Source organism: Triplophysa dalaica, chromosome 18 (genome assembly GCF_015846415.1).
Source record: "Triplophysa dalaica isolate WHDGS20190420 chromosome 18, ASM1584641v1, whole genome shotgun sequence".
In the NCBI taxonomy this organism is placed as follows: domain Eukaryota; kingdom Metazoa; phylum Chordata; class Actinopteri; order Cypriniformes; family Nemacheilidae; genus Triplophysa; species Triplophysa dalaica.
In genome coordinates, this window is record NC_079559.1 from 11,843,060 (window position 1) to 11,869,940 (window position 26,881).

At 37.7% G+C, this 26,881-nt stretch overlaps 1 protein-coding gene across 1 annotated transcript in view; it reads right to left on the bottom strand.

Annotated features, from left to right (window-relative positions):
- The window catches only part of ipo11 (importin 11), a 130,158-nt gene that overhangs the window by 44,939 nt on the left and 58,338 nt on the right, over positions 1-26,881 (bottom strand). The window contains 7 exon segments of the mRNA XM_056730003.1: positions 7,449-7,469; positions 7,472-7,524; positions 11,326-11,441; positions 15,478-15,591; positions 16,753-16,869; positions 17,305-17,345; positions 17,630-17,663. Coding sequence (XP_056585981.1) covers positions 7,449-7,469; positions 7,472-7,524; positions 11,326-11,441; positions 15,478-15,591; positions 16,753-16,869; positions 17,305-17,345; positions 17,630-17,663 — 496 coding nt within the window.

A 26,881-nucleotide genomic window follows, 5' to 3' on the forward strand; every position in this document is an offset into this window, starting at 1 on the left:
AGGATTGTTCAGTGCTTGAGAGTGCAGACGGCAAAGGGCCGAACTCAACGTGCCCAGAGGCAAAGAAAAATAAAGCAACTTGTCAGCCAAACAGATGTGTGAGGGGCATTGCTAATGCATCTAAATGTAAAAACGACAAATAGGATTCAATAAATCCTGTATATAGCTACCAATCTTTTTTACTGACATCAAATAAAAGCCAATAATATATCATCGTAGGTGCCAACAGATACCTCAACAGATTTTGATCATAACATGATTCTGAAAGGTCAGTAAACCAAAAAGCTATAACGTTAGGCAATAAACACGCAATATTTTGAATTAACAGTAAACATTTAAAGGTCCAGCGTTGAGGTTACGAATTTCAGCCAACGGCTCAAAACTCCTCCTTTTCGAAGCACGACGGTGGCTGAAAAAGAAGTCATCACGTTTTCACTTCTTTGCTGAAGGAGATGGTGTATTTACGAAACGCACTCTGCAGAGCTGTTTGTCCATTTAAGGCTACTTTAGAAACAACATGGTGAATTCCATGCAAGGGGACCCGCAGTGTATTTAGATAAAAAAAGCTCATTCTAATGTATAGGGATGTAACGATTCACTATGAGTCTGATGCAGATGAACCATGAAATGTTACGACTCAAGACTGTTGAGATGTTATTTGAATCTCAATCCATGTTTTGAACAGCAGGAGCAGCTGTTTTCACTACAAACTTAGAAAACGTGTAGTTCTGAGTGTAATCTGGGCAGAATCTTTGATAAAAAACGTTAAATATCTCAGCCGATTAATCAAAGTGATGCATTTTTGAAGAAACCTACCCACATCTAAGGAGTGATAAAAAACGAACAAATGAAGATAGAAGAATACGGTTTATTTTGTTTAAAAGCAGAGACTCTGTTCTTGCATTGGACATGTTGTTTGTCCATATATTTTTTACAGAACATGTACTGTGAGCCATTAAAATTTAAAAAGGCTGGCGGGGAAAGAGTTAAGTATAGAAAAATCCAAGAAAAGCACAGACAAAGTATTCGTTTGTTTATGTTAAAGAGACACTAGTATTATTATTATAATTTTTTTTAATTGCATTTTAGCATTGTTATTTGACATAAAATATATATATATTTTTTCACAAAGAAATGTGCATCATTTGAGAAATAATAAAAGCGCAGTTGTCTATTTCAAATATGTCTCAACTCTTTTTGTAAAAAAGAAACCGTGAATAAATAGATTAAAGGGGTCATTTGACGCGGCTAAAACGAATATTATTGTTTGCTTTAGATGTAACGCAATGTGTATAAACGATTTAAGGTTAAAAAACGCTGTGTTTTCCACATACTGTGCATGTTTGTATCTGCTCATTGCTCCGCCTCTCTGAAACTCGCTGATATTTTAAAAGCTCATCGCTCTGAAGAGCAAGCTGTGCTTTGATTGGCCAGTTCACCAGTGAGTACTGATTGGTCGAATACTGAACGGAAATGTAACGACTCTTATCATATTTGGAACATCAGGTTACAAAGCAATTGTACTGACAGGTACGCCCACCTTACTTATGTATACATTCGGGCCGTCTTAGTCAAATCGTGTTTCGAACTGACGTAGATTCGCCAGGGTGTGGTTACAAGAGACGTTTCAGGCAGGTCTGGGTGAGCACTCGCTTCTAGATAAAATACATCATTAGTTCCGACACTTAAATTTTTGCAATTTTACGTGTCTAATACATGCATGTGCAACTCATAACACACAAAAGAAAAACACGTATTTCCGGCAAATCAACCCTTTTAAAAAAACGAATCGAGATTAATCTCACCCTTTTTGTGCGATTAACTGCGATAAATCGCACACTTTTCGTAAAATTAAAAATACACTTTTTATTTTCTTTAACATGTTTATTTTTAAGTGCTGTCAATCGATTACAAATATTTTACTAACTAATCACACACAGCATTTATGTTTTTAAATATGCTTTTACATTCTAATAACAGCATCATTTTATGAATGAAAGCCAACATTCTAATATTGTTGGGTTTGCAACCGATGTCCTTATGAAATATATATATTTTTTTTTTCTACTAATCAAACCCATTTTAATAATATATTGTCTAACAGGTAGAAAATATAAAGAAAACAAATAAAGTTCTCAAACAGTTTACAGTCTTTACTGTTAAATACATGAAATACAGAAAAATCCTCTTTAAAGCTACAGAATCACCCTTATTTCTTCTTTTCTTTTGGTTTTTGATTAACATTAGTGACCGGAGTCACAGCAGCACTTTTAAGAACGCGGCCCCTTTAAGAGCTGCCGCTCAAAGGAGGTCTAATGCGCTTCCCATTTTTACAACTCTTTACATTCATTTAGGACTTTATTTAACTCGTTGAAGACTGTGCTTGCTTAAATACTAGACAAAATGTGCTTTCTAGGATAACTAGCTATCCTATCAATATGGGCCAACATTTCTAAAGAATACTTTCAGCACCTTGTTGAATAAATGCCACGTAGAATTGAGGCAGTTCTGAACGTGAAAGGGGGTCAAACACAGTATTTGTATGGTGTTCCTAATAATCCTTTAGGTGAGTGTATAATGTAACACTAGTCAATGATGACAGAAAAAAATGTTGTGTAATGCCGATAATGGAAGAAATTTAAAAGCAAGCGAACGGAAAATACATTTTGCCATTTATGTTAATATCACAATGTTAAAAAATTGCTCCCAGCAGCTTTGATGATAATGTAGAAATAAGGAGCCATGATAATGCTGCATTCATTTCGCTAGAAAATTGAGTGTACCCTGCGATGAGCTGTGTGCAAAAAACTTATTTTGTACCCAAATTATGCAAATAAAACTTAATTTTAATATGCATGAACGGTGTGACGGTGCATCTCATCCGTTTTCTTGGCAGAGCTATTAAGCATTTCTCTCAAGAGCATATAGGGTTGAAATCGAAGTTTTAAAGGCAAAAAGCAAAAAGGCATAAAAACTTGGTTTAAAGATTTCTCCCAGCAGGATATGATCCATAAAATGGATCTCATTTATAGATTGTTCATATATTACCATGATTGTTATTAGGATCTCTGTGAGCTCTATTATTATGAGCAGACATACAGTACACCATCACAAATCACTAAATGTATAGCTGTATTAATGCATTATCCTGACTGTGATATGAATAGAGGAGCACATTAGACCTGCAGAGAGTCATAAGACGGCACTAACATTTAATCCAGAATAAATCCAAGTTTGTAACACACAATTCAAATGTTTAATAATTTTTTTTATTAAATATGAAAAACTATCAAGGAACCTTGTATTGGCAACAACCAAAATGCTTCAAAGACTTTGGACGATAAAGTCCAAAAGGATCACTTTTCTTCATCTCTAAAGGCTTGTTATGAAAGCAGACGATGTTCCTCATCTCTCACAGGCACTGATCTTTGTTAAAGGCTTGTGGCACTGACTTCTTGACACGGCCAATAAACACCGCTAACAGCGTGAGCAGCGAGACCTTTTTTCATAAAAAATGCCTTGAGACAAAGGAGTGATCAGAAGAGCATCCTTTGCTAAGATGAAAACCAGACAAACGGCAGGGAGATCATCATTTCCTATCCATAAAGAAACAGACATCATGTGTGAATATTAAACTCAACTGCACAATCGACAGTTTGAGCTGTGGCAGCCAAGAAACCTTATTTTCTACTGCAGTAAATCAGGCGAGGGCTTGCGGGAACGTCTTTGAGGCCAAATTTAGTTTGAGAAAACAATCTGTGAGCTCCCGCTGCTGGGGTCAACACAAAACGATCATCCGCTGACAGTTTCTACTGTAGGGTCTGATAAGACCAAGGGTGGGCGAGAAGGCATTTCCAGTGCTGTCAAGATCAATCAGTCGATCAGTAAAACGGAACTGACTCACTACAGAAACGTGGTACTTTTCTGTGACTGGTTGCGATCAAAGCAAAATGGCTCAAGCATCAACCTGATGGCATTTGAGAAATTCAGCGAGGCTATTGAAACTGGTAAGAAACGTTCTTGGGTTATTAAAGCTACGACAAATGATCTGGCATTTTAAAAGGCAAATCTCACAGCCCCCGAGTCTATTTATTAAGGGATTTCTGTTGTGTACGTGCGGGACTGTGCGTTGTGACCTCATCGTCTGGGGTATGAGTATTTACACCACTAATGAACCGCTGCCGTCGCAAATAGGGAACTTCATCACATTTCAGAAAACCTTATTAAATCAAGTGTCAACATTTCCAATATTAGATGTAATCCCATACGAGCAAGCTGAAAAGTCATTGATCTCCTGTTACTCTGCAGGTCTGGTACACACAAAATAAATTCAAAAAGCTCCGCCTAAGCCACTGTACTGCTATTCATAGCACATTACATATTAAAATGAAAATTGATTGTGTCTTGAAGCATAGTGGCCATTTTCTCACTACTTATTAAACCGTTATTCTTTCTTAAACAAACAGAAGAACATTTCTGACAGTACAGTATTGATAAGTGCATCAAATAATAAATCATAATAATAATACTAATGATATGTTTAATAATACTAATTACATAAATGTGATATAATATGATATATAATAATATTATTATTACTGTCATTAATAACTATATTTTCAATATACAAGTAATAATGTCTGTGCAATATTAATGAATATTTATTCACAAAATCCTGTACATTTATTATTAATATTACTACTACTACTAATAACGCTTATAATAAACCTAATATTTATTATTATTGTTGCTTTTATTGTTATGTATGTATTACAACAACTTCTACGACTACTACTACCAATAACAATTATTACTATAAGTAATAATAATACAAATATATTGTTATTAATATGAGGATCATCATAATTATATCAATAGATTTTTTGATTACACCTTAAAGCTTGATTTGCAATAATTTCAAATAACACTTCTTTTCTAAACTGGGACATCCATGATTATAAAGATGAACAAATTTCCACTTTAAAGTTAGGCGTACAACTCCAATTTATTTTACTGTAACAGCAAGCCATTCCAGGAGAACACTGGGCCATTTCTGAATCACACACACAGACTGAGAGAGAGAGTCAGTTGTGTAGTCAGCAGGAGGGCTACGGCAGGCACCTCTCCTCCCAGACCCCAGCAGGTGAGTGGCTGTGAACACCGAGAGCTGAAGAAAGTGAGCCGTTCTGTGCGCAGCGAGGGATCTACTCCCCGCCGGATGCTGCTAAGAACGCCAAGTTACCACAGATGATGAGATTTCATCATCCAGTCAGACGAGGAGCCCAAAAGCTGGACTGAACGGAGTCTGAAACTTTTTAATTTTTTTCTACTTTCTGTCTCAGAAAGTTATTGGGTTTATACTCCCTCACGCTGCACATATCGGAAAGCCGGTAGTGCAGTAATCTGACTGCAAAGAAGTGAGATGAATACCCATCTTAGTACTCTGTTCCAAAACCTGTTACAGTAACGGATTGTGCTAGCAGGATCGTTGGTGTGACTCCAAGAGAACGCATAAAAAAATGATCTCGCCTGCACCGTTAGTCGTTTTGGATAAATGTCTGCCAAATGCATAAACGTAAAATGTACTTTTGAGATTCCCAGACGATGCCGACTCGTTCTCGGCCAGAGGTCATCCTCATTCCATCTGATGGAGAGAAATTTCATTTATTTTTGCTTAACTAGCTCCCTGGGGAATTTATGAAAGAGACAGAGTCTTAACAGGCCCCTGTGCTAATATTACCAGCACCTGAAAGAGGCGAGCAAAGAAGAAATGATCATGCAAATGGAAAAATCGCTTCAATCAGTCCACTCTCTTTGCATTTCAATAGGCCCGGCAGATGCTTTAATGAAATGCTTTCTCCTATCGTCTCTTTCCCTCGCGCTGACCTTCGCCATCCCTCGGCTCCGACGCTCATGCAGATTTTTTTCACCGTCTGAGGTCATGTGAGGTGCTGGCCTTACGCTAGTACATTGAGAGCTGCGAACACTCCATCTCGAGCATATACCTTTGTGTGACATTTCTCAGAGTTCTGGAAGGCAGTGATGCAAGCACACTTAATTACAGTGAGCCAATCAAACTATTAATTATCCAATTCTATTACAGACACAGGAGAGAAAAACTGATATTTAACAGTGCAGACAAGCTATACGCTTCATCAGTATGTGCAGTCCCTGGGAACAGAACCTGTGACCTTGGTATTGCTAGCGCCATGCTGAACTATAGAAAAGCTTAATCGTGTTTTTCTAGATAATAAGCCACCTTTAATACTTAATTATATAAAGTATGTGAAATATAAAAAAAAACAGTGCTTTTGTCTTCTCTTTGCAACATGATCTTTTATTGCAATCCATGAATAATTTTAATAAAGATTTTATTGTCGATTGAAGACTCTAATACAGAGCTTCCATTCCTTCGTCTGCAATGTGGTAGGTACATAGGTATTAGGTGCTTTGCGTTTTTATTGTGTGCGCAAAACTCAAGAGATCAACAAAAACGCAAGGTATTCTGTTTGCCCACAAAGCAATAATCTATATGTTCAATGAAGTGGAAAACAAGCTTTAAAGGCAATCTGCTTTTTATTAAAACACTTGATCAGCAATCATTTTTAAGCTTGCTACCAATAATGTAACCGAGCTGTCCAAATCCAAGTTCTTCAACAAAGAACCAAGAAGTTTTAACAGCAATGGCAGGGTAAGTATTAAAGGGATAGTTCAACCAAAAAAAGAAAATATATATATAATTTACGTCATGTCATTTCAAGCGATATGGCAATCTTTCCTGAGTAGAACACAAAAGAAGATACAGTATTTAAAAGAATGTTGGTAACCAAACCATGGTACCCATTGACTTGCATTGGTTTTGTGTCCTACAATAGAAATGTATGTGTACTGCCGTTGTTTGGTTACCAACTTTCTCTAAAATATCTTCTTTTCTGTTCTGCAGAAGAAAGAAAGTCATACATGACAAGAGGGTGAATGAACTGAATCAAGACAGAATTAAAAAAAAAAATCTCGAAATTTCCCTTTAAAGAGTTTGAAGTTGAATGAACAGCTTGCACAATAACACTGCAAACCTTTCTAAATACTATTACTGTTTATTTGTCTAATATAAATGGGTTTTTTCACAGATCTGTCAGTGAAGAGACTCCTGTAACCACAAGAATACTGAGGATAATTAGAAATTGTAACATTTTTAAGATAGAGAGAAAAGGACAAGAGGGAACCATGTGGAATATTCAGATTTGATCAAAGGTGATACTTGGCCGGAGGAGATTGTGAAGCAGTGCATTAAAGGATTGAGGTCAACTTAAGATTCAGCCAACAAGAATTTAATTGAAATGATGAATTCAGCCAAACTGCATTTCAACTATTGTCTAGCTGACAGGTAAATGACATTAGCCCTTCAGCTTGATCTGAAACAAAAATCTATTTTACACGAAACCACTTACCAAGTAGGGCGGACATGTTCTGAAGATTCTGAGAAGCTCTGGAGTAATGGCAGGGCTGTTCTCCAATGTCACCAACCTGCATAAACACAGAGATCTGGACATTAAAAACCAGCTTGTATTTAACAAGCAATGCCAGTTCTCAGTCAACCTTGTAACTGGGACACAAAGTTCCCTGTCCATGGAAACACTACAATCGCAGCTATTCATAAAAAAGGTGGCTTCAAACTGAACAGCTCCAATCTTTAAACAAAACAGATGATCTTTCTTAAAAGCCTTCCGCAAAATTGATGGATGCCGGTAAAAGTGCTGCTATTTCAGATGCGGTACCTACAGAGAAGTCTTTGTGCATGTCGCTTTATTGTACAGAATGACTCTCCTTGTCTAGATACGAGACGGATCGAGTGGGGCTGACAAATGAACGGTGGAAAAGATCAAACCGAGACCGTGCGGGTCTGAAGCTTTGAACTAGAAAAATAAACCTCATCGAAGAGACGAATGAAAAGGAACAAAACGGAACGCATGAGAAATGAGTTCATAGAAAGGATATGAAGGGAGAAACCTATGGTAGTGACTATTATTGTAAAAGATATCGATCTGAAACGTAAGGAGTGTCGCGTGAACTCCAAGATGAAGATGACAAATTCATTTACCCGTGATATTCCTCCTGACTCAGCATCTTCGTATCGGGTAATGTTGGGCCACTTACACAGAGTAGCACTGAAAAATAGGCTGGCAGGGTTCCGGTGAGTCACGGCTGCTGTGATTCATGCTATCATTCGTATCGGGATGTTTTTTTACAAGCATTATGTGTGTCAGTGGCTGTCGTGGTGCGAATGCAGAAAACCGAGAAACAGATGTCCACTGGGATCAATTTAGATTGAAGGAAGTTAATACCAGTGATGGCTTTAACTTTGGTCTGGAAATTGTTTGAACAATGTCAAAAATAAACGGACGGTCTGACTTCTGACATGCGTATACTTAGTCACATTATTGATGTCTGTGATTTTAATTATGATGAGGACTTGTTTTCCTGCTTAATATGCAGTCAATGACATCTGCTGGTTTATTCCGCTGAAAAGTGGAGCTAAGATTGCTTTGAAACCAACAACACATGCTCAACCCAAGGCGTGAGGTTAGTGGTGGATTTGTGTTCAAGGAACCAATTTTAGACCAGAGGAGTGTTCAGCAGTTTTTTGTCTTTTTGAATACCATTTGGTGATGCTAGTGATATCTCACCTTTATCCCCTTGTTACTTTGGACAATTCTTATACTTTTACAATGTCCATGTGCTTAATAGACTTTATAAATAGACACAAAGCAAGGCAGTGTTGTCCATATTAAAGGTGTCATCTTGAACATTAAAATAATTTAGAAAATACAATTTCTGTTCCCTCTGTGTGTGTGTGTTATAAAAGTTTTATTATATTGTGTTTGCACAGTAATATGTTGTTTTGCATCTTCCTGGCAGTTGATGAGACTCATTACACAACACCACAACAATCTCTTAGCTAATCAGCAAAAGGGGGCACATTCGCCCATGATGGGGGAACCCTGTAAAAACAACACATTGTGTGTTCAGTTAAGGACAACACATTTTGTCAACATATCTCTGTCTGTTTTGTGTTACTCTGAACTCAACTTGTGTTGTCCCTTTCATTTATTTAATACAAAATAAACATAAAATGCGTTAAAATTACACCATGTGTTAAAAGCATTAAGCAAACAGAGTGTTGATTTTTAACACATCCTTTTTGAGAGTGCAGAGGAGAGGAAGAGTTTGTTATTTTGAGGGTGGAGCAATGAGAAAGAAATTATTAAGTTTGGGTATTGATTTCTAATCTTCAAAGCGTTTTTTTCCGCTGCACCATTAAAGGGGGTCAGAAACCTCTTGAACTTTATCACATATATCTCCATTTGTGTTTTGAGGAGGAACGTCGGTCTTGCGGGTATGGAATGACATGAGGGTATGTAAATAATGACAAAGGTTTTAAACAGCAATATTCTTTTATTATTTAAAAAGATATTTTGAGTAAACCATTTCTTGTACACAGCAAAACAAAATGCTCATGTTCAAGATGTTTTGCATTTATTTTTCTCATCCAAAAACCTTAAGAGGCCTTTAGATGCCTGTAGCACAGGCAGTATTCTATTAATATTCACGACTCAAAATGCTAATTTGTTTTTAATATCTGAGGACCAGTGCAGGTATATCCGCAATGGTTGCTATAGTAATGATATACGCACGATCAGGGTGCCAACATGTGACTTTCGTCTCTGACAACACAGCCAACTGGCTTAATGAAGAGATCTCGAAATACATTATCACCACATGTTCACCATAATGACGATCGGCTGAGCTCAACTCACATGCCGCACATAACAGCACAAAAGCTGAGGCAGGTTACGTGCGACCCAACCTTATTTTCTGCTGCCCTCAGCAATTGCATCACTGAGATGCCTGAAGGGAGGAAGTGGCGATAAAGCCGTGAGTCACATGTGGTTAAACCAGACAAGTTTCTATGGCCGTGCTCACAGCAACCATTTTGCCCTACAGGGTGCGTCGCTTATGACGTTAAATACAGTGGGGTCGTAAAAGTCTGTTAAGACTTTGAAAACACTTGATTTTACTTTTAATTTAAACCTGGATGTGGACATTTTCTGGAAACATGAAAATGATAAAACGTAGAAACTCAAATCTAATACAGATCAATTATTTGTATAAAAAGTCAGATCTAAAAGTCTTGCGTATATTCAGACACTCATGCGACTTGATTTTAGTTCATTGTCACTTAAATTGTCATGCTGATAAAATCATTTATTAAAAAAATAATAAAAATGTTTAAAATAAAAAATAATTAATAAAGGTGAATAATATTGCTTTTAGAATTTTGGAACCCCACTGCACATGTTGGTTCTTGAATGATGTTTAGCTGTCAGCACCTGACAATCCAATATTAAATATAGTATAGTAGTAAGTTTATCAAGCATGTATTTTAACATTTATCGATTGATCAGCATTATCAGATCTCTCTCCATCTACCGATTCTCACTCCTGTCAGTCTATCAGACTACACATAAAGCAGGTAAATCTATAAAAAATGAGATGACATAAAATCAACACAACATTGACATTTCAGCATTTGGGTCTCGCTGATATGTATACAGTCCACACACAGATAAAATCAACCTGTGACAGCATACGGATACAGAGTACATTAAGTATTGATCATACAGCTGCAGAAACACAACACAGCCCTGACAACATGAAACATTTAGAGATATACAAACAGAGCAAAACCCTAAGAGACACTCGCCAGAACATAGCGTCAGTCCACCAGCTACAAACATTCCAAAAGTTTTGAATAAAAGTAATCAAATCTATCAAGAATGTCAACAAGTGGAATTATAGCACATAAATCAAAATTATGTTATATTATGTTCTTATGAAATATTTCCATACCCTAGGGGTCACAATTCCAGATAAGGTCATTAAAGATGCAGCTGAAGCAGCGTGAAACTTTGAATCATATCTTATTTACTGTAGCGGCAGCAATGTTTTTGGAAATATAGGCCTATTAGCCTGTTTTTCTGCAATAATGTGAAATCTTAAAAATGTGCCACAGCCCAAAAAAACATACAACACATTTGCAGCTAATTGGGATGTTTCTAATAAGTACCAATTGAGCTTTACATTCATTTAAAAAATATATATTTTAACGGTAAAGACATTAATATATAGGCACAACATATATTATATGCAGAACAAATTCAGGTGTTTAAGTATATGGGACTATGTCTTTTAAGCCACTTTGACTGGAAAAAAAGAAACTTCAACCTAGCTTACACCTTTGGCATTAATAGACTTTTGAAGACTTACCAGAGTTCAAGCCCATCTTCCAGCAGGTAAACATGAGGGGGCTGTGAAACATCTGTGCTCAGCTGGATAACAGGTAGAAGGAAGGGATACAGATTCTTGCTTTCCGCTCCCAGGCCCTGGAATAACACCAAAAAAATTCAATACATCCTCATGTACCACGGTATGTTTACACACACACACGCACGCACGCTTGCGCACACACGCGCACACACACACACACACACACACACACAAAGCGTCATTATAAGTGTCGTTATTTACAGTACTTACTCTCTTTATGTGAAATGGTGACATGTGTTTTTTACCTTCAGCAAATCACTCAGGAAAGATTGAAGAATCTTAACAAATGCAACAACAGTTCATATTGACCTTGTATGTTAAGCTCCAAATGAACAGAAAAGCAAACAAACAAAAAAAAATGTTTTAGATTGCTGCCTTTTTTTCTGAATTTAACATCCCATGGTTACGACGAACTGTCCTTGTAAAGGAAAAACCTTCAAGATTCTTACAAAATGTCATTTAGTGATTCACAGAAAACACAACAGCATACACATTTGGAGCAACATGAGGGGGGAGTAAATAATGAAAAAACCATTTCATCTGAATTATCCGTTTAAATGCAACAAGCTAGAGATGAACAAAGTGTTTTATATGCCCTGAAAATAAGCCATGTTATATATGCCTGACAATTCAACAAGTAGCAGAATAAAGAAAACATTTGTATTCCGAGAAAAATGATAACAGGCTTTCAAGAGAATTTCGAGGAACGTTGCTATTTGAAATTCTACTCTCAGCTGAAATGAGTTTTATTCCACCTTACAGTCGAACACAAAGATTCTCATTTTCATTCTGAATAGCGGCAGGTGCAATATTCTACTTTTCTTGCTCTCCAGTAAGGGAATCTCACAAACATACGGCCGCTCTCTGTGCGTTCTCGAGTTTATTCGAATGCCCCACGTAGGAGGTCGTGCTCCAGAGCATCCGCACTCTCCCCGGGGGTGAGATACGTCCACTCAGCTTCTGAATGATGAGAGCTCATTGCGAAGACCACCGGCAAGGGCTCTTGAGTTCAGGGCATGACTGCCTTTGACAGTCTGATTCTGAGCTGTCCATCAAAGTCACACGGAGAGAAAGCTCTGAGGGGCTTAGACAGGCTAGACTGTAGCATCTGCAGGACCCAGGTGAAGCTTTTGTTACTGTCAATGGGCCAATGATGAAAAACAACAAACAGAAGGCAAGGAAACCAACTGCAGGCATGAAGAGTCATAACTTGGCAACCAGAAAGGCAAGAAAGTGTGCTATGTGGTTTTCTGAAAATTGAGACAAACAGAGGAACTTTGATGACACTGTAACGCTTTACTGTTGCCTGTTTGGCATTCGTATCATTTCCAGTTTCGTTTGATTTGTAAGACACTACCTTAAAGTATTCTATTAGTATCACATTGCTTTATTTTAGTATGTCTGCATGTAGAGCTGTACGATTCTGGATAAATTGAGGATCCTGATTCTTTTGTTTCAAATAGAGATTGCGATTCTTTTAAGATTCTGAATGATGACTAAAAGTAATATATAATTTACTAGAGGTTCTGACGAAAAAATTGTTTATTTAGGTATGTAACATGTAGGACTTTGCTTCAAAATTATTACATATTTCTTGATTAACCTACAGCAACTATGGTGAGAAATGTTTAACCACAAATTCCATAAGTAAACTAAAGGATTTTTTACTTTAAATGCAAAAGTTTAACTCCCTTAAAACTATAAATGCATTGAAGTAACTTGTATAGGAAATATGTCTCAGTAAAACACTATCATAAGGTGACACTTTTTTTATGTTATATATTGGCCTGATATATATAGACGGCTTGAAGGGGTCTTTACAGAAAGACACTTCTGATAAACATAACAATGCAGAATTCTCACCTGTAAACAATTTAAAATAACCTGAAAACATGAAATGATGGGCAACTTGATGAAAAGCTCTGATAGCGCAGCTTCTCTATGAGCGCTAATAGAGTAATAGGCGCTCTGATGACGTGTTTTACCATAATGACGGATATAAGCGCTCACCCGGATTTGTCCGTGATAAAAACTACAATCGTTAGTTTTGTTACTAACATGTCCAGTTAGGATGTGAGGCATAATCAGAACAATGTATCACAATCCTGAAAGACGCTCATAAGAACAGTTTTGTTGTCAGCCTGTATTTACTTTATATGTTGGTCTGTTATTTGGTGTGAGATTAATTTGGGCAGAGTACGAGCTTGTAAACGCGTCATATGTTTGTGAGTTGGCAACTCATAAATCCCAGTAACGTTACTTCTGTTACCATTTGACACAGACATAATGATAGTGACTGTTTTGAAAAGACGGTTTGTGACGTCGTTACATACCTTATAATAATAATTTTAACTTCTGCGGCAGCAACAGCAAATATTGAAGCGTTATGATTTTAGTTCGAGGTGTAAGTTAATAGACACACGAGATTGATTTTCATTAATGAGATCACGTGGGTGTTCGAATCGAGATCAGGATCTTTTAACGATTAATCGTGCCGCTCTATCTGCATGTATTTACATAAAAATTATGCATTTTCTTTCCCTTCCCCGAAAAACGTGTTTCCAAATACCTGCTCCATCCATAACAGCGGCCAATTCCAGGGCCATGGCACGAGCCAAAGCAATTTAGTTTCCATGGGTCAACAAATCACATCCAAATGTGAAGTAAATACTGCATCTGTTTTTGAACATCTGCCAGAGATATGCTTTTGGGGATGGACCCATGATAGGGCCCATTTAAGGATGATTGACTTTGAATGCTCGCTGGTAATATTGTCTCTTCAGCATTCTGGAGCAGGCATGAGAGGAGCAGCTGTGATACCATATGGCTGGCAGAGGAGGCCACAGAAACACAAACAAACGCAAGGTTAATAGCAAACTGTTGATGGCGGGTGGTAAGATATGCCGGTCTTAGATGCACACAATGGATGGTTTCCTGGCATTTTAATATGCAAATCGCACAGCTTATGCTGGACAACTAAACTGGCAGATTTTTGGAAGTATGCAAATTTCGGCCTAGCCTCGGGGTGAAATTTCAAACTGATTCATGTGGCTGTCTACTGTGATTTACAAGAACTGAAGACACGGTAATGAAAGGTCTTTGGTGTGAGCAGAAAGCTGTAATACGCAAGATGTGGTTTCTGAAGAACAGAGCACTTTCAAAGACAAAGAACAGCTCAATCAAGCTGAAGATTGTTTCATAACTCTCTTCAGAGAAATGTTTATAAATTCAAAAATGTAACATTGACACTGATCCATGCTAGTATAAATCAGCATTTGTACACTACATACAGTTTCAAAGTGATTACCTGTACGGACAAGTCAAGGACCCTTAAACCATTTAGTTGTAAATGACAGCTGGCGCAGTTGTCCCCAGTTTTACCGTAGTAAAAACTACAGTACTGGCTATTTAAAAATGCCCTTCAGTATGTCCTGTCCAAACTTTCTATTTCAACAGAACATATATCACGACAGTAAAGAAAACTGCAATCGCTTTGGATCATCAAGAGGACACAGAGTGTCACTACTAAAGTTTTTTCAAAGTCACAAATTGTAAAAAAGTGAGAAAAACTAATTCCTGCATTACAACAGTGTTGGTCTTTTGATCTCTTGGTTAAACCAAGTTCAAGACATGCTTTTTACAGCAGTCCCCGGACACTTAAAATTAAGTATCACCTAAGGGGCTAAAGCGGCACCGAAACATCCTAAAGCTCGTAGAAAGAAGAAACTGAATGAAATGAGCAGCTTGCAAGATCCCATGTGGCGGAAGATAGACAACCACTGCGGCAATTTTCAAACACAATCCATCAATAAGAAACCCCTGTCCTCAGCAGGGAAGGGATGAAGTAGATCGTACTAAAATAAAGGTCTTCTCAAGGATCAAACAAGCAAAGAGGTTCTCCGCAGGGCAGCGGGGCATGTGTTCATATCCACGGACCACGACGGTGAAAATTAGGCCCCCACTGGTGACGGTAAGCACATCACATTCGAGCGAAGCACTTAAGACCCAGACAGTATGCTAAAAATCACCAGCTAGACAGCATCAAAGCCTGGTTATCTGTTAGATTTTCGGCCCCGGGGGGGCGTGCCGTACCTGTACGAGGTGGATGAGGGTGGTGAGGATGGCACAGCGGAGCATGTTGTGTTCTTCTGACTGCTTCCAAAGAAGAGGAAGGTACTGAACCAAGCAGCCCACATACGGTCGGATCTAACGGAAAAATAAACAAAGCATTAATCTCACTGAACACACACGGCACATCAAATACCAAGACTTGAGAAAAAGGCTGCTAGCACACAGACACACGAGCAAAGATAAAAAGGTGTTTTTAATTCTGAAAAAATAAAAATTGAACAAGGCGGCATCGTTTAAGCTTAGTAAATTAAGTAAATGTACTTATTGTTCCCTTTTATTTATCCGTTATTTTATCTGAATTTGTTTTCATCGTGGTTATATCATTTCAAATCTGTATGACTTCCATTCTTCTGCAGAAGACAAAAGAAGATATTTTGAAGAATGTTGGTAACCAAACAACATCGGACCCCATTGACTTCCATTGTATGGACACAAAAGCACTGAGATAATTCTCAAAATTTATATTTTTTGTGCTCCACAGATAAAGAATAACACAGGTTTGGAAAGAGATGAGGGTGAATATACAATAACAGAATATTCATTTTTGCGTGAACTATCCCTTTAAGCTCTGGCCCGGAAAACTTCCAACAAAGCAGCTTTTGTTGAAAAGAGGTCGCTGTGAATTAAAAGCGAAGGCTAAAATGCCAAAAAGATCTGCTCAAGGGTCAAATCATACATTTCTGAGCTTATAATGTCATAAAACGTGAATACATTCTCTGATGTGGTGGCGGATTAGACCGAGCCATAAAAACGGACCTTTTCATGAAAACACTTTTATATTTAATACTGCCCATTTGACTAATCCTTAAGCCAAATATACGCTCCTGCAGGGGAATAGAGATGAGCGTGAATCATTGAAGCAGTCGGGTTATGTCAGTGCCTTCTGAAGGCCCCTACTTTTCCCATAGCTCGCTGCATGCATGTTACAACCCTCTGATTTATTCATGTTTAAATCCAGCAAGCTTCAACAACATGTTATGTTCTTGAATCATAAACGTCATTCATTAAATGGCTCTGAGCCAAAGCGAAAGTTCATCTACAAAGCAGGTTGTGGCCTTAACCGCCGTCAACACGGTTTGGTAATGACTTGATACAAATACATGTCGCTCAGCCCGCAAAAACGATACGCTCCCTGACCTGAGGGCAACTTTAGAAAAGCATCCCCCCCAAGGGTCAAGAACGCAGCGGCGGTGTTTTGATGACTTAATTTGACCCACGATGAGGACTGAGGCTCACCTGAATGCTGACTCTCTCAATGACGCAGGAGATAACGTGCAGCACTTGCATTTTAGTGTCGCATTCGTTGACCTGCTGTAGCAGTTGAAACAACAGGCTGAATATGGACTCCAAGTACTGAGGGACAAAGAGAGAAATGAGAGATGTTAGAAATATGTTTCAAACTTGTACGACTTTCTTCTGCAGAACACAAAAAAAGATATTTTAAACAAAGTTGATAAACAACAAAAATTGGACCCCATTGACTTCCATTGTATGGACATTTCTCAAAATATCTTCTTTTGTGTTCCAGGCAAGAAAAAGTTGTTAAAACATAAGGGTAAATAAATAAAATATAAACCCTTTAATATAGTTGTTAATACTGTTGTAGTTATTCTCCAGTACATTACAAGACATACAAGACTTCAAAAGCGTTTTTCATTTTTGTGTGCAATATGAATCAGACTGTGGGCGTGTCATCAAGGGCTAAGGGTAACAAACCATTAGCTGATGATTACATTCCAAAGTAAACTCAAGGCAATCAAATCATAACTGAAGGAGACACGATCTTACCGGTAAGAACTGTTCAGTTCTGAATTCGAAGTCATCAACGGGTGAAGCCGAGTTAAGTGTAATGACTGCAGGTGTGATTTCTGGAGACATGATAACCTCTTGAATATACAACCGATATGTAGACGGGGCTGAGAGTACTTAAAGCCATAATTTGCCATTAGGCAAACAAGCAGGTGCTTTAGAGTGGCTCTGGGTTAATAGGCAAACTAATTACAAGAGTGCTCAGACATAAATGCATCCAATTACAGGTGAAAAATGACCACCCTGGTGTAAAGTCTGTGAAGTATAACCAACTCAGCATCGCTCAGGCAATCAGAAAGGATATCCAGCTTTAGTGTTGTGGCGGTTTCGATCCGAACCTGAGAAAAAAAATTGCATTAAGATTATTAATAAGTCATAAACCGCAAGAAAAAAAACCTTAAATCTCCTTCAAAAATTGGAAAACTATTTATTTACTTTGTTAGTAGTTATGTACAGAATTGTGTTGAACATTGTGGGATGCACTACCGACACCATAACGTGAATATACATTGCATGTTAACACTCAAATTAAGATAATATGAAAACATTTGTTTATTATACAATTGAATATTGGAAATTGTAACAAAAAATAATGATAAAATAAAACAAAAATTGTAAAAAAATTATAATTGTAAAATTAAAGAGTTGTAAAATATTTCAAATATGATTTAAGAAAACTGAAAAAAATAAAACAATTATAAAATGTAATAATTGTAATACAAGAAAATAAAGTAAAAATAATTGTAAAATAAAATAATTGCAAGATAGACTAAAATGGTAGACTAAAAAAAATCCTGTTTTAAACATATCAATAAGCAAAAGAACACGTTTGAGTCCATACAACAATGTGTAATGTTTGATATCTGTTCTACTGTAAAATAATCCATGTTTTTATATACACGACTCTCTCTAATGTAATGCCCCTTTCATTTATATTCATTTTTATTTAGCCGCTTATAAACCACACATATGCAGTGATGTAAAGTTGAAAGAGTTCATGTGAAAGAAGCTATTGTGCATTCTAGAAATCTAAACAATTCTTATAATATTTTAAAGCCTGAATAAAAGATATTGTGTATGTCATTATCACAATATATCAAATTACTGAATACCGGCGCACATCTAGTACAAAACAGGCATTAAAGCTTGTCTTTTCCAAATCATTGAATTTCCCAGTCTGTCACTGTTCTATAGTCTGCAGTCATACATTTATAAGCTGTTCACACATGCTGTTTGGCAAGGCTGGATTTCTGCAAAAGCAGCACAGCCTGCAAATTTCGCAAAATCTTTGCCTGAATAACAGCAGGAAAAAGTATTTCATCCCCTATTTAAAAAAAGAACACACGTCACCTTCCGAGAAAACTTTAAGGACGGCCATTAATTCACCCTCAAATCAGTGCTCTGCACTTTGACAAGAGACCTCTAAAGCCTGCGAAAGTTTCCTCAACAGATAAATCTTGAAAATTAGCCTGTAACCAAAACAAAATTAACATCATTATGAGGTCGTGCCTGTACGGGATAACGGCGGAGCCTGAGGGAGTAGCTGAGGAACGCACAGAAAGTAAGACTCAAGCAGGTGGCTAATGACAGACCTCGCCGCCCTCTCACAATGATCTATTACAAGGCCTGATGGGATGGCATGCTGTGCGCTATGCTCACGTTTATAACAAGCAGAAGATTAACTTTCAGCGATACATCAAAACTAATGATCGAGCAGTTATGAATGTAATGGCAAGGGGTTACGACAAATCCATTTATCACAGTAGGAAGTTAACTGACAAAGACCATGATGACAAGTCTTGACCCCTGATGTGCATCGTTCAATATGCAAAAAACTTGTGATAAATGTGCGGTTTTTCCCCACTGTTCTTTTTTATCCAAATTGGATTTTAATGCATTGTGCTTATCACGTATAGAGTTTTGGTCAGATAAAAACATCAATCCATTAAAGCCTTCACGCTCCACACAAATCAGATGTACCTGCTATTCCTGTATTTTCACTTGTAAATGAGTGCCTGTGTTTAGTGTAACTAGCAGAAACAATAAAGCTAACCGGAAAAACAGCCAACCGTTCAATCCATCTTCATTCACAGGGGTTTAGAAGGCCTTACATATTCTACCGAGGCAAAAAGCAGAGATAAGCAGAGACGCTTTCTGTCTCAGAGGCATCTGCGGCATGACACATCAAACACATCTGAAAAAAGGCACACTCTGCTGCCTGCCAGGATACAGAGCTCCCACCTGACAGATATGAGGAAATCATGAGTGAAAAGATGAGGTTCTGAGACAGCAATCCTTTAACAAAATATGGGCCCTGCCTGCCACTGTCAGACGAATACCTGGCCATCCACAGCACCCGAAGGTTCGGACACCATCCATGTTATCGGCCTACTCAGCTTGCCTCTGTTATGGATATGAGCATCTAATCCTGCATCCTTCGCCTCATCCGGTCGGAGAAGGTGGAGAATAATAACGATTAGCCTCCCAGACCGATGGCGGAAGACACATCTGCTTCAGTTATTCCTCCCCTAGACCACCCACGCAAAAATCTATAACCCACATTTCCACATAAGGGATGTGTTGCTATCGTCAACAAAATTATGACGAAATATGGTCGTCAACGAACCTTTATTACGTGATGAAAACGAGATGAGACGCAACGTAAATGCTGGTCATGTGACGGTGACTACATTAAATGTATAATGCAATATTGTTGACGAATAAAAACAAGACTAAATGTGGTTTACAAAATAAAAACTATTCCAAAATGTTTTCGTTGACCAAAACGAAATGTTATAATGTTATTTCGTCTGATGCTTCAACCTAGATGCAGAGCGGAATCCTGTTATTTAAATGTGATCTGGGTGTTCTGCGTGTCTCAGTGAATTATGTGCACAGTTTAACATACTAGTGATGGTCGAGGATTTATCAGCGTCTGCACTGTACTAGGAGAACAAATGAACTTGAACTCCAAAGTTGCTCTGAGAGTTCATTTTACGAGCAAATCTATCGGCAAACACAAAAACTAAAGCGTCTTCCGAAAGACCCGTCAAAATAAAAGTCCCATTAAATTGAACACTCAGACAAAAAATACTTTATTGAACTATAGTATTTGCTATTGAAAATTGTAGTGACCTTGTAGTAAATTGATAAACACTGTGTACTATAGTAAAGTTCAAAAACACAATATTATATAAGAATTTTACTGCAGTTTAATAATATGGACCTAATTTATCCATCTATATGTAACATGAATGTCTTTTGTCAGTTACCTGCCTTTTCATGATGAACTGCACTTGCATAATTTTTTTAATGATGACAACCGACTGACAATTTATACTTGTCCTCCTACTGTTTGGCCTGTGCGAACAAACTTTAAACCTCTCTAGCTCCAGCGCTTTTTTGTGCAAAAAAGGTCTGCGTTCATGGGTGATAAAATACAATTTTGGTTTCGTCTATACTACTAGGTACTATACTGACGAGGTTAAATAGAATTGCATGACTAAAAAGAGACTAAAATACAATTTTCGTCGACTAATACTAGACGAAAAAATAGTCATGGATAATTCTGACTAAAATAGGACTAAATGCTCAGACTTTTAGTCGACTGAAACTTGACTAGACTAAAAAGAGTATGAACATGACTTAAACTAATAAAAATAAAATTACAGCTTGACACAAAGACTAGACTAAAACTAAAATTAAAACAGCCAGCCAAAAACAACACTACATAAGGGCAAATCCAGGTTTATGGATGTGCATTTTTTGTCATAATTTGAAATATAAATTCTCACTTATAATTATTACCAATATATTAAACAAACAGTTTATATTTGACCACACTCTTAAAGATAGAGTCCAGATATCAGAAGAATATCTGTTTTAAAAGAGAATAAAATGTATGTGTTACGGATGTGACAAAAAGAATGTATGTATTTGAGAGATTTTTTTAGTAAATTATAACATGAAACCCAGAAGCAATAATACCCAACAAATGATGAAGGGATGGCTCCTTATAGAACATAAAATACTTTCTTCATTTTCATGTGCCCACCAATTTTGACATCTGACCAATCAGTAAATCCCCCCTAGATCTCCGACGCAAAAATCTATATCCCACATTTTTTATGTGTTATGTGGAAATGTGGGTTATAGATTTTTTTGTGTGAGGACTAGGGTAAGAATTACTGGTCAGATGTCAAAATTTGGTGGTGAAAACTTTGGAAAAACTATGTATTTTATTTCAAGGTTGACCTTTGCATGGAATTCACAATAAACTGAAACAAAAAAGGGTGAAAAAATTGTATCGAGCGTGTTTTACCACATATGCGAAAGCATGGGCAAGCGTCCGATATTTAGAAACGGATGTTGTATGTATAAGGGTGCGTACATGAAAAAGATCAGTCTATTCCTTTCAAGCTGACAAACCATGAAATAGAACTAGCCTGATCTCATTTCCTCTGCATAATAGAGTTCAGGCAATGTTGAAACATGGGGAGATAAATGATCTTCTACAGTGAAAAAACGAGGTGGTAAAACCTCCTGTAGGCACGAGCACTTCGTTGTCCCCAACACTGGAGTCTCTCATTTCGGGGTTGGTCAGATACAGACACAAGCACCGCACACACCTAAACTATACACTAGCATACCGATCTTGTTTTGCCTAGGAAATTACTCATGGGATTTATAAGCAGGAGGGGTACAGTCTCTAGAGCTGTAGATATGTTGCAGTAGTGTAATCGGCGTCATCCGTCTTCGCCTGAAACCTCCGGACCCCGCAGCCACTGTCAGGTCAACTCAAGCCGTTTGTCTGAACGCAGACATGGCAGTCCCTTTGCGGATCGAATGCAGCACCACGCTTGCAGATGGAACATGAACACATTTGTGAATTGCCAGAGGGGCTTATATTTGCATAACTAGCCCACTCATAACTTGTCAGTGAGGTTTTTAATTAAAACAAAATTGAAATGTTTGCGTGAGGAAACGTGTCACGAGTGGTCGCCGTTTCCTTCGAGGTTTCACTGTTTTTAAACACCTTTAGACTTTGCAGGTTAATTTGAAATGCTCCTGCGGTGTGAAAAATGATTTTTTTACAAACATAAATATTCCATGCCGGGCTCAACAAAATGGACGGCTTGGGGGCAGTGTGCCGGAACTGTGATATGCCCAATCATGCTAGTGCAACGTGTATGCCAATAATTCAATCTGAGTGTGCAAAGAGCGGCTGTCGAATGGGCATACAACATGAATGAATGTTCTTGCCTTTCAAACACTTCTTTAAAAAAAAGGAATGTTAAAAAAACACTTTATTTTCAAAACTATGTTGCTTCATTTTTTATTATTGCTGCAGGCATGGTGATAATGAACTCTTAATTCAATTATTCCATAATATTCAATTCTGTGAATTAAAATGTACAAACTAGAAGAAATAATGGCCAGTAAATGAACAAGAGATGGCTCTTTATAGAACAAAAACACTTTTTTCATTTTCATATGCCCATTTTTAAGAAATAAGGATTGTTATGGGTGTGACAATTCACTTACATTCACATTTAGTCATTTAGCAGATGCTTTTATCCAAAGTGACTTACAAATGAGGCAAAACAATGGAAGCAATCATTGCAACAAAAGGGCAGCAATGCATTAGTGGCATAGAACGGGCCTCAGTTTACCTAACAGAGTGCACAAAGCTATATAAATAAAAACATATAGACAATACTTACAGACAATACATTTTTAAAGAGAGAAAAAACAGATAAACAGTTAAAGGATAGCAAGAGGAGGCTGTGTTATTGAGTTAGGTGTTGACGAAAAAGATGTGTCTAGCAGATCCTTAAAGATGGCTAAAGATTCTGCTGAACTTATAGAAACAGGCAGATCATTCCACCATCATGGAACAGATCCATAAAACGTTCGTGAAAGTGATTTTGTGCCTTTTTGGGATGGCACCACAAGACGTTGTTTACTTGCAGTGCGCAAGGATCTGGAGGGTACACGTCTGAATTAGTAAGTGTAGGTACTGGGGTGCAGAACCAGTGTTTGTCTTGTGAACCAAAAGCAGTGCTTTGAATTTGATGCGAGCGGCAATCGGTAGCCAATGTAACATGGTGAAGAACATTGTAACGGCACGTCTTTGGCTAATTAAAGACCACTCTTGCCGATGCATTCTGGATCATTTGCGTTTGTTTGTACAAGCTGGAAGGCCAGTCAGGAGAGCACAAAACAAGGCGAAACCGATCCGAGAGAAAATTTAAAAAGGAGAATTAAAAACAAAACGAAAGGAGGAAAAAAAGTGCAGTGTGGGAGCGTTTTAGCAAAGTGGTTAATGAGGATGAAACAAGTGCTTGGTATGTAATATGCAACGACTGTGGCGGCTAGATAATGTACAGTTTTACAGTCATTCGTGTGTTTGTGTACTGCGTGTTGAAAAGAAAGAAACGGCGATATTCAAAGTCTGAAGGGAGTAAAGCCTTTGTTTATTTTATTAAGAAAATGTTGGCTAATCTGGCTAAAAGAACATTGTTTGTGTTCATTTAAAAGCATTTTAAGATCAACGTATTATTTCACTATCGGAGATTGGGAGATTAGTTCTAACGTCACTGAATCTGATAACATCATGGTTAAAACAAAGAATTAGAGTAATTAAAGTGACGATCGGGTGCGGACATCTATATCAGAGAAAATTGAACGTGCGGGCGGATAATTTATTTGAAGCAGCAGATGTGGGTGACATATTAGCTCATCCGCGCATCTCTTATGATCATTGAAGCTTAGCTGATCGTCCATTACCACTCCAAGGTTCCTGGCTGTCCTAGAAGTTAAAATGGTTGATGAACCTAGTTGAATGGAGAGGTTGTGATTAATCTTTGGGTAAGCTGAGATCAAAAGCAGTTCAGTCTTTGCAAGGTTCAGTTGCAAGTGATGGTCTTTCATCGAGAGTGAAGATGTCAGCAGATACTGTGGATGGTCTGGCTGAAAGGCAAAGTGGAGTTGTGTGTCATCAGCATAGCAGTGAAAGGAAAAGCCATGTTTCCAAATGACCGATCCTAGACATGCGATGTATATTGAGAAAAACAGTGGTCCAAGCACCGAGCCCTGGGGTACCCTAGTAGTGAGATGTGGAGCCTCAGAGACCACACAGCTCCATTATACCCTGAATGACCTCCCCGAAAGGTAAGACTTTAACCATTGGAGCGTCATGCCCGAGACACCCATTACCCTGATGGTTGACGAGAGGATGTTGTGATTAACGATGTCAAAACTAGCAGATAGATCTATCATGATGAGTACCAATGATTTAGATCCTGCCCTTGCCAGTCTCAGAGCTTTGATGACAGAGATTCAAGCAGATTAAGATGAATGGCCGGTCTTGAAACCTGACTGGAAGGAGGAGAGTTGGTCGAACACGACACTTTCCAGTATTCTGCATGTGCAGGATCAAGTGTGGGTTTCTTAAGAAGTGGGGTTAGGCAGGCCTCCTTAGAAGCTTTGGGTAAGCGTGAAGAGAGGAGTTGATAAATATGGGTGAGAGCAGGGACAACTAATGGAGCGCGGGCCTGAAGGAGATGGGATCTTCCCCTAACTACATGCTTTAAAAAAATCAAAAATGCTTTAAAAACATTGACATCTGACCTCTCAGAATGGTAAAACCCATTGTTATTAACTTGATTTTTTTCATATTATGGTTGCTATTTGTAATAACCAGACAATGATACGTGAAATCAATTAACTGAATATTCTACGGGTGCTCCCAGTTTGTTCTGTTGTCCATCGATTTTCAATATGCCCTCCCTATTGCCTCAGCTTTCGCTTCTTCAAGTAACTTAGTTTTAAAGTTGGGTTCAATAACTTTATTTGGATTTTCCCTCGTACACATTGAGCAACTGCACGGTTCAAGAGGATTGTTATTGTATTTAGTGTGCCAGTAGTCAACCTCTTGAGTTGATCTCCAGAAGATTTCAGTTTCTCATGACATGCACGTAAACGCACACAAACACACAAGTGTTTTCAGACATTTGAGCCGCATGCTAATGGTCTGCCATCACAAGCTAAATATTTAAACAGGATCTTCTAAGCCTCCCGAGCCTTTAGGGATGATATGGCACGGAAGATCATGCCAAACATCGGCCTTGGTGCTTAGACTACACCGGTTACATAAACAAATAATTCAATGAATAAATTAGTGCATATTAGGGCTAGGCAGCGGGAATGTGTACATTGCATGATGGTGTAGATGCCCGTGGGAAGGACTGTGTTATAAACATGTCCTGTAGGAGAGCGATAAACAGAGTAATGCCAAAAATATAGACTGGGAAATTTATGCAGAGAGTGAATATGAAAACTGTAAAATTCATAGATGTGGAAATATATCAAGTCTTAGAATCTAACATGTATAAAATTATTTTACATAACTTTTCCTTTTGGTGTGAGTCTATTAAATTTCTAATAAATAGAAAATTGCTGGACAATTTCAGTTATGCAAACATTTACATTGCATTCAAAATATTTTTATCAATATACATGTTCCCTGGGAATCAAATCCATTAACTGCGAAGGCAATGCACCAGAAACATTTTTCTGTAGCTCCAAGCAACAGAAACATATTAATCCATTGAAATTGAGAATCTATCATTTGCAAAGTAATGAACAGAATTATACATGTTAAATCATTTCTTTACGTTCAATTCCCAGCGATTATATTATAATACTATTGTATTGACTAATACTCTATGACACATACTGCAATACAAAACCACTCACACTATATGATACGAGATATCGATATCACCAGCATATTTTTATGCCAAGTGCTGCCTAGTAATAAGGTTCACAACTACCACGATGACGACACAAGCACTGATATCCCCATAATCAAAGTCTTACATGTAAATGTAATCAAGATCAAGGCAGGAATGGACAAGAGGGAGGAGCTTTACCAAGATAAAATGCAAAACGCTGCATTCTGATGCCAGAAACAATCAAAACTTCAATCATGACTGAAAAGAAAATAATTTACCGAGCACACTTGGCCTTTAAAGTAAGAGATCCTGAACCTCTCTCTCTCTCTCTCTCTCTCTCTCTCTCCCTCTCTCTCTAACGAACGAATGTCTCCACACCTCTGCTACAATTCCTCTTCCATTCTCCAATATTCCCAACAATCAAGAATTTTCACAAACGTCTATCTTCATTCAGTGAATTCCAAGAGGTATTTCTAAAGGTCTTTTTGCACATTTCTACCTCACATTAAATATATATATATATACATATAATTATATTTTAGACATATGTAAAGGTTAACATTTTCAAAATCAGCATCAATGTCAGTGTGTGGTCGTGTAGAATAAAAAAAATCAGGACAAAATCTACCACCCTTAATTGCATAAAACCATTTGCACTAAAAAGGCTTCCTTGTGATTATGCCCGACATACAAACTGGCCCACAGCAGGTCATTGAAAAATATGACAGTAATTGCCTTCAAGTTTATGGTTGAAGTTGTGAATTAGGTGAAGCTTTTAAGAGAATAACGGTCAGTTTTAGGCTACTGACTGTGAGCTG